This window comes from Phoxinus phoxinus (genome assembly GCF_949152265.1).
Source record: "Phoxinus phoxinus genome assembly, chromosome: 20".
NCBI classification, from domain to species: Eukaryota; Metazoa; Chordata; class Actinopteri; order Cypriniformes; family Leuciscidae; genus Phoxinus; species Phoxinus phoxinus.
The window spans coordinates 27637220-27651559 of record NC_136895.1 but is presented as its reverse complement, the minus strand read 5'-3'; the positions used below and the strand labels follow the sequence as shown (position 1 = coordinate 27651559).

General features: G+C 37.0%; 3 protein-coding genes and 1 long non-coding RNA gene across 5 annotated transcripts; 2 read left to right on the top strand and 2 right to left on the bottom strand.

Moving 5' to 3' along the window:
• Nucleotides 1-10: 10 nt before the first annotated feature.
• ccdc51 (coiled-coil domain containing 51) lies at nt 11-3632 on the bottom strand. Of its 2 annotated transcripts, none has more exons than XM_079592675.1 (4): nt 3205-3632; nt 2370-2735; nt 2123-2287; nt 11-1253 (listed from the first exon to the last, which is right to left on the bottom strand). In XM_079592675.1, the coding sequence occupies exons 2-4, from the start codon at nt 2688-2690 to the stop codon at nt 474-476; spliced, it is 1266 nt and encodes a 421-aa protein (XP_079448801.1). In that variant the 5' UTR covers nt 2691-2735; nt 3205-3632; the 3' UTR covers nt 11-473. The 2 variants fall into 2 exon arrangements, with proteins under 2 accessions (XP_079448801.1, XP_079448802.1); XM_079592676.1 differs by having other exon boundaries at nt 14-1253; nt 3284-3615.
• Nucleotides 3614-6343, top strand: tma7 (translation machinery associated 7 homolog). The gene is made up of 4 exons (XM_079592710.1): nt 3614-3716; nt 4078-4133; nt 5541-5628; nt 5763-6343. Exons 1-4 carry the CDS (start codon nt 3701-3703, stop codon nt 5795-5797), a joined length of 195 nt encoding a protein of 64 aa, XP_079448836.1. The 5' UTR covers nt 3614-3700; the 3' UTR covers nt 5798-6343.
• A 675-nt stretch (nt 6344-7018) lies between these two features.
• Nucleotides 7019-8063, top strand: LOC306988015. The gene is made up of 3 exons (XR_013795303.1): nt 7019-7535; nt 7687-7749; nt 7883-8063. It is a non-coding gene; the product is annotated as an uncharacterized lncRNA (long non-coding RNA).
• Nucleotides 8057-13795, bottom strand: dnase1l4.1 (deoxyribonuclease 1 like 4, tandem duplicate 1). The gene is made up of 9 exons (XM_079592698.1): nt 13670-13795; nt 13328-13416; nt 13163-13249; nt 11028-11140; nt 10486-10598; nt 9140-9297; nt 8971-9067; nt 8344-8395; nt 8057-8266 (listed from the first exon to the last, which is right to left on the bottom strand). The coding sequence occupies exons 1-9, from the start codon at nt 13748-13750 to the stop codon at nt 8262-8264; spliced, it is 795 nt and encodes a 264-aa protein (XP_079448824.1). The 5' UTR covers nt 13751-13795; the 3' UTR covers nt 8057-8261.
• Nucleotides 13796-14340: the final 545 nt, after the last annotated feature.

Here is a 14340-nt window from a genome sequence, read left to right as displayed (position 1 = left end):
CTCATTGGTTCGACGCGTGAAAAGGGACGGACATGTTAGGATTGTTAGAAAAATAAAACTAGACAAAGCACTTTGTGACAGTGAACGATCACATTTTGCTTCAAAATAAGCAATTGGATCAACAGTGACGAACACACAAGAGCCTCTGTGACTCCTCGTGTTTTTTAAGTCCACAGTTTATACATTTTAGTCCATATTTTTACAAGTTTACAATAAAACAAACTAGATTTTTACAGGTTTTTCTTTACGGAGAGGACTTGTGATAATATTATCATTTAAAATTGTCCAAATTAACCACATTTTGAAGGATAGTATTCTAGCATGAAGAAAGTATAACAAAGAATGAACATAAAACATTGATTCTTAGTATGACAATATTTAATCTTTCACAACCGTGAGCAATAATTGTACTCTTTTACATTATTCTCAAGTGTATAATCAGTGTATTGGCCCCTAACGTGCCTGCACACTTTTCAAGTACCCCTCAACATAATGTACAGAACTGGCACAGTCACAGCGAACGCAGCGCAGGTCAGGACTGTATTATATAGACTCGTTTTGTTGATGTGCGCCTCCAGTCTTTTCTCAGTTTGACCGAGGCCTTGGACGACTATCTCTGTGTCGCAAACAAGTAGCTGAGTGTCTCGTGTTTGAAGGACCGGCCTCTCCAAGGGCCGAGACTGCAGGGTCGTCTTCACCGCTTGTATCTCCGTCCCGACCTTCCCGACGCCCTGCTCCAGCTGCTCCAGCTGTGGTTTCAGGCTCTCCATGAGCCCCTGGGCTCGTTGGCTGTGCTGGAGAATCTCCTGAATCGCTTCTTCTGAGGCACTAGATGCTGAAGTTGGGACGATGGCACTCGCTGGCGGGATGAAAGTTTGTTTGACTGTTTTTGTATCTTCTACGCCTCCTTTCACACTCACCCTGAGGGAGTCGATGAGGTAAGTGAGTTCGTCTTGTTGCATTTTATGCATGCTGGCCTGGACCTTAATGGCTTCCTGAAGACTCACCGGTCCCTTCTGGGCCTCCAGCAACAAGCTCTTGAGTTCCTGCAAACGTACCCGGTTTATATAAGTGGAGCCCATCACACCGATGACGGCGCCCAATACTGAACCAATCACGGACCAGTTTTTGGTACGTTCGGCCCTGGTCCTTTCTTTCTCGTGGCTTGCCCGCACCGCAGCCGAGAAGAGCGCAAACTTCTCTCGCTCGCCGCCTTCTGCGTTCTCATACGCCGTTCTGAAGCGCCGTTCTTCCTGTAAACGATGAAAACTTTATTTAAAGGGAAGGTGCGATCTATCTACGTACAGTACCGGTCAAAAGTTTGGAAACATTACTATTTTTTATGTTTTTGAACGAACTCCTCATCAAGCCTGCATTTATTTGATAAAAAATACAGATTTTTTTTTTACTATTGTGAAATATTGTTGTGTTACAATATAAAATAATGGTTTTCTATTTTAATAAACTTCTTTTTAAAAATCTGTGATACAAAGCTACATTTTCAGCATCATTACCAGACTTCAGTGTCACATGATCCTTCAGAAATAATTCTAAAATTATGATTTGATGCTATTTTATTGGAACCTGTGATACTTTTTTCATGATTTCTTTTTTGAATAATAAAAAGCTAAAAAGAACAGCGTTTATTCAAAATAGAAATCTTTTCTAACAATGTAAATCTTTAATATCAATATAATAGTAATTAATATAATATTAATTACTGACCCCAAACTTTTGAACAGAATTGTATATTGTTACAAAATAATTATATTATATTTAAATTTAATTCTATTTTTCTTTATCAAACAATCCTGAAAAATATTGAGCAGCACAACTGTTTCCAACAATGATAATACATCATAATATTATAATTATTTCTGAAGAATCATGTGACACTGAATACTGGAGTAACGATGCTGAAAATACAGCTTAGCATCACAGAATTAAACTCTATTTTAAAGTATATTAAAAATAGAAATCCATTATTTTAAATAATATTTCACAATATTACTGTTTTTTCTGTATTTTTGATCAAATAAATGCAGGCTAGATGAGTAGAAGAGACATCTTCCCAGAACATTTTTAAAGAAATGTATGCGGTACATTACCAGGTCTTCCTCACCTGCAGTAGCTTGTGTTCGAGAGTGGCTAACTCTAAATAATGCGCCTCTTCACGAGACACACGGTCCAAACGGTCCCTCACTTCCTTCAGCCGGACCTGTAGAGCCTCCAGGCTGGCGTGAGCTTCTCGGACGATTCCTCTGGCGATCATGAAGGCCTTTTCAGCCTGATAGCGATACATAATTCACAGTATATTAACATACGAATGAATCCCAAGAGTGAAAAGTTAATTTTGAGTCATTTTTTACCTCTGTGACATTGGACTGAGCATCTCGGACTTCATTAAGCCCGACAAACTCTTCATAGCGCTCCCACCAGTAGTTGACGGTCACTGTGGTGGTTTTCATCAAATTTCGGCCCCATTGTTTCCCCAGATCTCCAGCATACGTCAACGCAGAGGCTGTGCGCTCTTTCACAGACGTCATTTTATTCGGCTCATCTTTCGGGGGGTGTTGCTGTGTGCAGTAAGTTCTGTGGAGGTTCCACTGGACCGGGACAGATAGCTGGTGCCGGTAGAGACATGTGGAGACATGGCTGCTCGAAAACACAGTTTTTCCTCTGAACCTCATCGAAGAGCCTCATATGTGGGATATTACACACGTCAAATATAAAACCTGCGAGAACAAATACATTGGCTTCGTGAAATTATCCACAAGGTGCAATTAGTGTTCCTAAAATAATAATAATTATGTTTTCTAGCTCGAAAATTAACTCAATTTGCATTTGTAGTAGGCTATAAGAATGGATAAAACAAAAACACACTAGCCTATATTGGGAGCAAATACATACAGGCTAAAAATGATAAAATATGAATGATAAATTTGATTTGGGCTTCAATTTGTATATTTAAAATAGCTTCTATATAAAGTCCTAAGGTCAGTTACACAACATAAAACAAAGTTTCTATGTTGATAATTCAAAAGTTAATTAGGCTACACAGTAAAAATATGTCCAATGTAACGAATACGCGGTTATATTTATAACGTTACATACATGTCGAGCTAATGAATGAAAAGACTAATCTCGGTAAATGTTTACAGTTCTAATTTAATTAATTTCAGGATATAAACAAACAAAACGCACCAGCGATTCTCTGTCCTTTCAGCTCGGGTCCCTATTTTCTCATGTTTACTGAAGACTGTACAGTTATAGTATTTAATACCTGTCAAATTTCCTGAAATGTCATCTTGCTGCATGAGCGCATTTCTTTCAGGCAGTGGCTGGTGTTCTTTTGAACAGATTCATTTGTCAATGATCCAGTTGAACCGATTCTCAAAGCATTTGTAAGTCACTCGATTGCATTATCAAGCCGTTTAAAATAAACATATTATGAGAAGTTCGATTGGCAACACAACGTTGAGGCAAACAACGTAAAATCTGATATTGTGGGAACACTACGACTCAAATTATTCAAAACAGGTTTGAACCAGTTCAGTTAAACGAACCAACCTAACGAATCGATTCGCCGAATTGCATCGCACTCTCTTCTCTCTCAGGCACAAGACGGGCGTACTACATCCGGGTAACAGCTGGGGTCCTGACAGCGCGGAAAAAGCATTAGCTAAATAATCTGAGCAACATGTCTGGAAGAGAAGGTAAAATTAATCAAAATAAAACCCCTAAACATGACAGTTTGATTGTGTAAACCGTCGTAGAATAAAAACGCTATTTTCCGATAATGCTAACGTTAGGTCTTTATAGATTGTAAACGTCGTTTAAAAAAAATATATATTTTCTTTTGTACACGATGTTATCCGCGTTAGCTGTATTAGAACATCTCACTGCATTTTAATCCTTTTAAAGTCGATATCGGGCCTTTCTTTTATTGTTAAACTTAAAAAAAAATCAATTTATATGTCTTATTACGATGCATATTTTATATTTGTCAAAATTTTAGTTTATTTTTGATCATGTTATTATGGTTTCAAATACTTAAATGTTTTATTCTTTATGCAGGAGGTAAAAAGAAACCCCTCAAGGCTCCTAAGAAGCAGTCGAAGGATGTGGATGATGTAAGTTCAGTCGTACAATGAGGTTTCAGTTGAAGTGTTTATACATAACACACTGAGATTATGGTTTGTGAACTGGACAGATCAGCTGCCGTTAGAGTAATGAGTACAGATGGGGGCGGACTGGGACACAAATTCAACTCTGGCACTGTAGCCACACCAGTCCGCATTACCACACCCACGTCCAGCATTCAAATGTGAGGGGTTCAGGGGGCTAGGCGGGTTCAGGGGGCATGCTCCCGCGAAAAAACATATTTCTTGGACCTACATACTTTTGTAGTCTACTAGGGATGCAAATTATCGATTCATTCATTAATCATTAGTTGATTGACCTTATCGATCGATTAACGATTAACTGATAAGCGGCTATTTTCCTGAGAATGTAAATTTCTCTTGGTATCAATAGTGTCATTAACATAAAAAGCTAAATATTGCTTATATACTGAATCAAAATGCATGTTATATTGCTCAATTGATGTTTTATTGTTGTTTAGGGATGTCAATTTTTTACAAATTCCCATGATCGATGGATGAATGTTTCGATGTCATTGATTATTTAATTATCAAATATAATGACTACTATACGCGTCACCAGCGCCGCCTCAGCGCCTTTCTGTTTGAGCCGTGCGCGCTGAATGAAGGCTACCGTTAAACTGGAGCACTTAGTTTGCTTGCGCGTTATTTAACTCAAAGAAACGCATCCTATATGAGATTAATCAGATATATTCAAAATAAACATAATATTACAAATTATTTCTGCACAAAATGACGCGAATGCACAAGTGAACTTGAACTAAGTTACGTGCCATTCATTCAGAATGATCATGTTGTGGACGCGCTCTTCCTGGAGCAACGCGACACGGCAACTAAACTCAAATAATGCACAATGTTTTATTACAATATTGTTCTCTTTATAATGTTATGTAATATGACAGTCCTCCCAATAGTCATTATTAGTCGTGCAGTGCAGTTTGAGCCGCGCGCTGAAGCTGATCACGCGCACTACAGCGCTAATTCAAGGGATGCATCAAATATAAGATAAATCAGATATAGATAGGCATACACAAAATAAACACAACATTACAACTTACATTTGCACAAAACAAAAGGCTGCGAATGAACACGCAAACTTAGTCATAATGAAGGTGTAAAATGGTCCCAAACAAAACGCGCTCGCTTTGTTTCGCGGTTGAGCAGCGCATGAACCTGCTTAATCCATGATCGAGAAGTTGTATCGATTAAATGTATTATCGTCGATTAATCGACCGTCAATTAATCGTTGACATCCCTATAGTCTACACAACTTTATTTACCAGTCGAAGTTTGAATTTTTTTTTTAAATGGTCTGTAAATTTTCTTGACCCGTTGTATTGCACACATTCATCACATGTTTAATTTACAAAATTACAGGAGGACGCGGCTTTCAAACAGAAACAGAAAGAGGACCAGAAAGCAATGGAGCAATTGAAAGCCAAGGCTGCTGGGAAAGGACCTTTGAGTAAGAGACGCATAAAGCAACCTTTCGTTCTTATTTAAATGCAGTTTAATAAATGTAATGTAGAAAATATTTATTTTAAGCTTTTGAGTTGTTCCTATTGTCAACACAGTTTCTCCTTTGATTTCTTTCCACAGCTGGAGGTGGAATCAAGAAGTCCGGGAAGAAATGAATGTTTCCGTGTATATTTGCTTGCTGTTCAAACCCATCAGCTCATGATTTAACTCCACAATAGCAATGTCAAATGATTTTTTTTAGTTGCTTTATATTTCTCATGTAAAGAAAACGTTAAAAGGAATAAAGTTTGTGATGACTGTAAATTTAAATATCAGATTTGAATGTCTGATTTTTTTGAAACATATTCAAAGCTTCAATATCCTAACATTTCAAGTTTAAATTCTCATGTAAACAGCTAATTTTCTAAAGTGTTTGTTCAAGCTCATCCATCTTTATATTCAGCTCTCCAGTCACACTTTTCATGTCTCCAAATATTTTCATCCTCTTTGATTAACCTAAACACAAACGTCTTTTGTTATTGTTTCTTTTCATTATGTAGTTTTAGTCATTTTGCTGATGTATTGTGATTTACGTTTACTCTTCAGTTCCACCTCTACTGGATAGTGGTCACTCACTTTCAGTGCCTGTGAAGACGTTAAATCTGTTTTAGTAACTTACTAAACCAGTCCTCAAATTAAAAAACTTTGTTTATTTAAATGCACAGTAATAACTCATGTCTTTATGTTAAGTGTGATTAAGTTCATAAACCTGGTAATGGGTCCGGCATTATGTAATTACGACCGTCCTTTAATATTTCAAAGTCCTGATGAAACATTGAAAGTCAGTGGTATCATTACAAAGCTTATCTCTACTTTTCACACACACAAGCATCGTTTTAATTTTTTATTTGACATATAGCAGCATTTAAATGTTTAAATTCCTGTAACGGCAACGAATATACCGATACAAACGTATGTATGACTATTAATTTGAATATTTCCAATATCTTTCATGTTTGATGAACATAGCAACATTTATTAAACAAAAGCTTTCATTCTCAAGATTATGGTTATGTAGTTTATTATGTTGACAATACAACATAAAATATATCGAATTAATTTTGAAATTGAAACAAATTAGGAGAAACATTACGTTTCAGCTCTGATTAGCTTATCTCTGAGCTAAAATGATACATAGACTTTTATTTTATGGTGTTTTCTTCAAAAAGGAGTCCATTCTGTAAGTTTCCCTTGGTAAATAATACAAATTTGCCTCATGAATACAGTAAGTTCGGCAAAACTCGGCGAATATCGGCAAAACATGACGACGCACGAACCAATGATAGCTGAGGATCTTAACATTACGTAGATACGTCGATCTTGCTTTTTAACCAATCAGAGCCTGGGAGAGTGCGCGCACCCGCGCAATAGAAGAGCCGCGCGCGCACGAACACGGTGAGCGGAAGAAAATGGGCAAAAACGGGGATTTAAGTAACTTTGAACGTGGTATGGTTGTCGGTGCCAGACGGGCTGGTCAGAGTGTTTCAGAAACTGCTGATCTACTGGGATTCTCACGCACAACCATCTCTAGGGTTTACAGAGAATGGTCCGAAAAAGAGAAAATATCCAGTGAGCGTCAGTTCTGTGGGAGAAAATGCCTTGTTGATCCCAGAGGTCAGAGGAGAATGGCCAGACTGGTTCAAGCCGATAGAAAGGCAACAGTCACTCAAATAACCACACGTTACAACCAAGGTGTGCAAAAGAGCATCTCTGAACGCACAACACGACGAACTTTGAAGCAAATGGGCTACAGTAAAAAATTTGGACGGGGACAGCAAAATAGTGCAATAAAAGATGGAGAAAATGTTGCTTCGTTGTCTGAGGAGTCTCAATTTCTGCAGCAACACTCAGATGGTAGGGTCAGAATTGATCAATTTATCTATTAAACATATTTGTGGACAGATAAGCTGCGTTTTTAGAGTAATCAGAAGAGTCAAAGTTTGATTGTTCTTATGGTTTGTACATTTAATGACACCCATTCCTTGTTTTATTTATAAATCTACAGAAGGACATAGCCTTCAAACAGAAACCGAAAGCAATGGAACAATTGAAAGCCAAGAACCTTTAAGTAAGAGACACGTAAAGCCACCCGTCATTCTTTAATATGTTATTTAAATGCCCTGAGTTTATTCATCTAATGTAGAAAATCTTTCTATAAGGCTTTTGTCAACAGAAATTTCCCCTTTGTTTCCTTTCCACAGCTTGAGATGGAGTTGAGAAGTCCGGGAAGAAATGAATGTGATTTAGTGTATATTTGTTTGCCGTTCAAACTTATGATTTGGGTCCACAATGGCAACATCAAATTATTATAATTTTTTATGTTGCCACTTTATATTTCTCTTGTAAATAAAACATTAAAGGAATAAAGTTTGTATAAATTTCAATTTCAGATGTTTAATGTCTTTGATTGTCCACATATTCCCAAAGCTCATGACGACACAATTATACAATATCCCAAAATAAGTTTAAATTCTCATGTAAACAACTCAATCGCTGTAGTGTTTGTTCAAGCTCATCCATCTTTATATTCAGCTCGACAGTCACACTTTTCATGTCTCCAAATATTTTCATCCTCTTTGATTAACCTAAACACAAACATCTTTTGTTATTGTTTCTTTTCATTGTGTAGTTTTAGTCATTTTTATGATGTATTGTGTCTTACGTTTACTCTTCAGTTCCACCTCTACTGGATAGTGGTCACTCACTTTCAGTGCCTGTGAATACGTTAAATCTGTTTTAGTAACTTACTAAGTCCTCAAAAAAATCTAAAATAAAATCTGTAAGTTAAATATGTGATCCTGGACCACAAAACCAGTCACATGGGTACATTTTTTGACATTGAGATTTATACATCACATGAAAGCTGAATACCTAAGCTTTATATAGATGTATGGTTTGCTAGGATATGACACTATTTGGCTGAGATATGATTATTGAAAAAATCTGGAATCTGATGTTTCAAAAAAATCAAAACATTTAGAAAATCGTCTTTAAAGTTGTGCATTTATGTTCGCGATTGTGCTGCATTCACTCACAAAAATACATGTTTAATATATTTATGGTAGAAAATGTAAAAAATATCTTAATGGAACGTGATCTTTACTTAATATCCTAATGATTTTTGGCATAAAAGAAAAATCGATAATTTTGACCCGTACAATGTATTGTTGGCTATTGCCACAGATATACCCGTGACTGGTTTTGTGATCCAGGGTCACATATAGTAATAATTCATGTTTTATGGTAAGTATGATTAGAGATGTGTTGTAATAAAACAATTCTTGTTTACATCCTCATCTTTCAGTTTGAAGGCCTTCTGGAAGTTGAATGGTTTCGCAGAATTTGGAACAACAGCGTTCAGCATATCGTCTCCATAAACCACAATCCTGTGCATGAACATGTGCTATTAATAACAATGCTATCATAATTTATGTATTTTGTACAGTGTAATGATTTACCGGTCATAAGTGTTGTCGTTGCGTTTGCTGGCTGTGGTGTCCTCGTCATCCTTGATCAGCCAATGGAAGTCTTTGTCACTGCGGATGCGGATTGTTTTCATCTTTTTATCAGACACATAACTGCCATCTGCATTGAAGTCTCCCAAAATCATGACGTTCTGTAAAGATATGCATATGTTTGAAATATAGATTTGTTTTATGTTACAAACTTTGAATTATGTTGTAACCATTTTATAAAATCAACAGTGCATGGCTTCTCATTGCCTAAAATATGTGACCCTGGACCACAAAAACAGTCACATGGGTCTTTTTTATTTATTGAATAAATAAGCTTTCCGTTGATGTATGGTTTGTTAGGCCCTGTTTACACGAGAACGTTCGCGGGTGAAAACGTAAAAATATTTTATCGGATGTGCCTTTCGTTTACACGGCGACGGCGTTTTTGGGGCTTAAAAACGCAAAAAAGTGAAACCACCCTCCAGAGTGGAAATCTTAAAAACGCTCCACCATCGCGTTCCCGTCTAAAGGGTAAAAACGGTAAAAACGCAAAAGTCTGCTAGACAGTGAAGGCGTCGCGTACGCGTTTATGTCACAGGCATGCGCCAGTACAGGAAAATAACAAAACATTATCAAACTAATATAGCATTAATTTCATTGACAACAAAAAAAAAATCTGTCATTTTTGAGCGACACGCGAAGAGCGCCGAGGGTTAAAGCAGCAGCTTTACCGTATTAAACATGAAAAACTGTGTCAGCGTCTCTTTCACTTTCAGTGCTTCACATCGCCACCTAGCCGCCTGGAGTGCACACTACATCGAATTTCACACACTTTTGCGTCACCATATGCACGCAGATTTCCCCCCCATAACGCTCGTCTAAACGCAGAATAAAAAGTAATAACGCAATGCCACTTTTGCTTTTTCTCTTCAGATCGTTTCCATGTAAACATAGCCTTAGGATAGGACGATATTTGGTCGAGATACAACTATTTGAAAATCTGGAATCTGAGGGTGCAAAAAAATGTAAACATTGAGAAAATCTCCTTTAAAGTTGTGCATTTATGTCACGATTGTGCTGCATTCACTCACAGAAATATATGTTTTATATATTTACGGTAGGAAATTGACTAAATATCTTCATGGAACATGATCTTTACTTAATATCCTAATGATTTTTGGCATAAAAGAAAAATCGATCATTTTGACCCGTACAAAGTATTGTTGGCTATTGCCACAGATATACCCGTGACTGGTTTTGTGATCCAGGGTCACTTAGTATATTGACTTTAATGGATCAGTCAATGGTTGATTGTCATAAAGGTATTATAGGTGTGCATTATGTTTTACATCAGTCTTCCATTTCTTCTTGACATCCTGAAACACGTCGTACAGTTCATCCAGTTCCTTCACTGAATCCTCAGGTTTTGTGTGGACGGGCATCAGCACCAGATCCTCCAATTCTGCCGAGACACGAGCACGGTTAATAATAATTACAGGTGAAACTCGAAAAGTTTTAATATGGTGCAAAAGTTAATTTATTTCAGTAATTCAACTTAAAAGGTGAAGCTAATATATTATATAGACTCATTACATGCAAAGTGAGATATTTTAAGCCTTTATTTGTTATAATTTTGATAATAAATACAAAATAATCATCCATAATCATCAAAATGATAACAAATAAAGGCTTGAAATACCTCACTTTGCATGTAATAAGTCTATTAGTTTCACCTTTTAAGTTGGATTGTCAAATGGGATTTAAGAGATTACAAAATACTGGAAAAATGTATTTCTTAGCTTGAAATTTGTAGTCAGGGCTAATGAAAATATGCTGTGTTGTGCACAAAATAATCAGATTCATGCCGTTGCACTGAGACGTTGTACTTTACCTGTTTTAAGACACTTGAATCGCAGAACATACGGTTCTCTGGCAAAAGCATCTGCATCTCCAGGCTGTTTGTCATCGTATTGGTAAGACCCAACCAAACCCACCATGCTGATCCTTTATATGTAAAACAGATCATGTAGTTAAGTGTGGTATAAATAAACTCGCAATTCTAACTTTTTTTCTCGCAATTGTGAGATATAAACTTGCAATTGCGTGTTATAAAGTCCAATTCTGAGGGAAAAAAGACTGACTTTTTCTCAGAATAGCGACTTTATGTCTTGCAATTCTGACTTTATAACTCTCAATAGCGACTTTATGTCTCGCAATTCTGACTTTATAACTCTCAATAGCGACTTTATATCTCGCGATTCTGACTTTATAACTCGCAGCAATTCTGACTTTATAACTCGCAATAACGACTTTGTCACGCAATTCTGACTTTATAACTCGCAATAGCGACTTTGTCACGCAATTCTGACTTTATAACTCGCAATAGCGACTTTATGTCACGCAATTCTGACTTTATAACTCGCAATAGCGACTTTGTCACGCAATTCTGACTTTATAACTCTCAATAGCGACTTTATATCTCGCGATTCTTACTTTATAACTCGCAGCAATTCTGACTTTATAACTCGCAATAACGATTTTGTCACGCAATTCTGACTTTATAACTCGCAATAGCGACTTTGTCACGCAATTCTGACTTTATAACTCGCAATAGCGACTTTATGTCACGCAATTCTGACTTTATAACTCTCAATAGCGACTTTATATCTCGCGATTCTGACTTTATAACTCGCAGCAATTCTGACTTTATAACTCGCAATAACGACTTTGTCACGCAATTCTGACTTTATAACTCGCAATAGCGACTTTATGTCACGCAATTCTGACTTTATAACTCGCAATAGCGACTTTATGTCACGCAATTCTGACTTTATAACTCGCAATAACGACTTTATGTCACGCAATTCTGACTTTATAACTCGCAATAGCGACTTTATAACTCGCAATAGCGACTTTATAACTCGCAATAGCGACTTTATAACTCGCAATAGCGACTTTGTCTCGCAAATCTGACTTTATAACTCGCAATAGCGACTTTGTCACGCAATTCTGACTTTATAACTCGCAGCAATTCTGACTTTATAACTCGCAATAGCGACTTTGTCACGCAATTCTGACTTTATAACTCGCAATAGCGACTTTATGTCACGCAATTCTGACTTTATAACTCGCAATAGCGACTTTGTCACGCAATTCTGACTTTATAACTCGCAATAGCGACTTTATGTCACGCAATTCTGACTTTATAACTCGCAATAGCGACTTTATGTCACGCAATTCTGACTTTATAACTCGCAATAGCGACTTTATGTCACGCAATTCTGACTTTATAACTCGCAATAGCGACTTTATAACTCGCAATAGCGACTTTATGTCTCGCAATTCTGACTTTATAACTCGCAGTAGCGACTTTATATCTCGCAATTCTGACTTTATAACTTGCAATAGTGACTTTATAACTCGCAATAGCGACTTTATGTCTCGCAATTCTGACTTTATAACTCGCAGTAGCGACTTTATATCTCGCGATTCTGACTTTAGAACTCGCAATAGCTACTTTATGTCTCGCAATTCTGACTTTATAACTTGCAATAGTGACTTTATATATCGCAATTCTGACTTTATAACTCGCAATAGCGACTTTATGTCTCGCAATTCTGACTTTATAACTCGCAATAGCGACTTTATAACTCGCAATAGCGACTTCATGTCTCGCAATTCTGACTTTATAACTCGCAATAGCTACTTTATGTCTCGCAATTCTGACTTTATAACTCGCAATAGCTACTTTATGTCTCGCAATTCTGACTTTATAACTCGCAATATCGACTTTATGTCTCGCAATTCTGACTTTATAACTCGCAATTGCGACTTTATATCATCTGAGATAAAAAGTCAGAATTGTGAGATAAATAGTCGCAATTACCTTTTAAATTTTTTTATTTTGTGGTGCAAACAAGCTTCCATAGTCCAAGATAGGAATGTTTGGGGAACATTCAGTGTTTGTTTTCAGGCGTTTTCTACCCTGACTAATGGTCTATTGTAACTTCATAAAGACACCGTTACCTGTAAAGGAACATGAACTGTTCTTTGTAAGTTCCTCTTCCTAGGCGTGTGCTGATATCCATATTGTAAGGATCTGTCTTGTTGGACCTGTTAAAGATCGGCCAGTCATGGTTACTGTCATGCAATAATGTGTTTGTTTTTCCTCATGAAAAAACATTGACTCACTTATTCAGCTCTTTGAGAAAATTATCCACTGCAGCTCCGCTAGAATCCACCACCTCAAGAATGACGATAATGTCATAGCGTGACACTATCTGCAGAGATACAAGCCATTATTTCTTACATGCTACTCCTCCCTTGAAGGATTATCAGACTTTACAATAAACAACAGATTCATCCAAGAGGGAGTTCGCTGTCAAATGGGATGTATTTATGTGATTTTCTGTAGGTGTGGACGGGCGTTACCTTGATCGGGGGTATTACCGTTAACTAAAACTAAACCATCTGTCATTTAAACAAAAGAAACATTTAAATTGTATCAAATCAACAATAGTAAAATCACACTGCCTTGATCAGGGTTTTCATCACGGCCGGATCAGAGAGTTTTGATTTTCCAAATCTCTGGACGTTGAAAGAAGCGACCTTCATGATGTCTGTTAAACACGAAATAAAATAAATCAAATTAGAGATTTGCAACGTGGAAAATCAGTCAATTATATTTATAATGACACTTGAAGACAAATGAATGAAAAATCATGGCCTTTAGACTCTTAATCAAAAATCCTGTTTGTTCTGTTCTTGCGATCTCTTTAATCTTTTAAAGTGAAAGAACCTGTTTTAGAAGCAGTTTACACAGAGATCACCAGACAAGATAATCTCATCTAAATGGTTGAACACTTAATCCTGTCAAAATCAAAAAAGGCGTAAATTTAATTAGGTTGAGAAGGAAATGGACTTTCAATACGAATCTCATTCAGAAATGCAACAGGATGAAATCACCACAGTTAGCCGGACAAGAAAGAGCAGATTTGTGTGAAACTATTTCAGGGTCTTGGTGTCGGGGGAGCTGGTGTCTGGGCTCTTTTGTGCCCGCAGGGTTCCTCAATGGCTCTCTGAATGGGCCAGAAATTAGTTTCAGCTCTCAGACATTGCTGAGGAGAAGTTCAAAGAAGAAAACCGCCTTCAAATTCAATCTGCACTCTGGCGACCATCTGTCATGGACATTACAACACCACCCA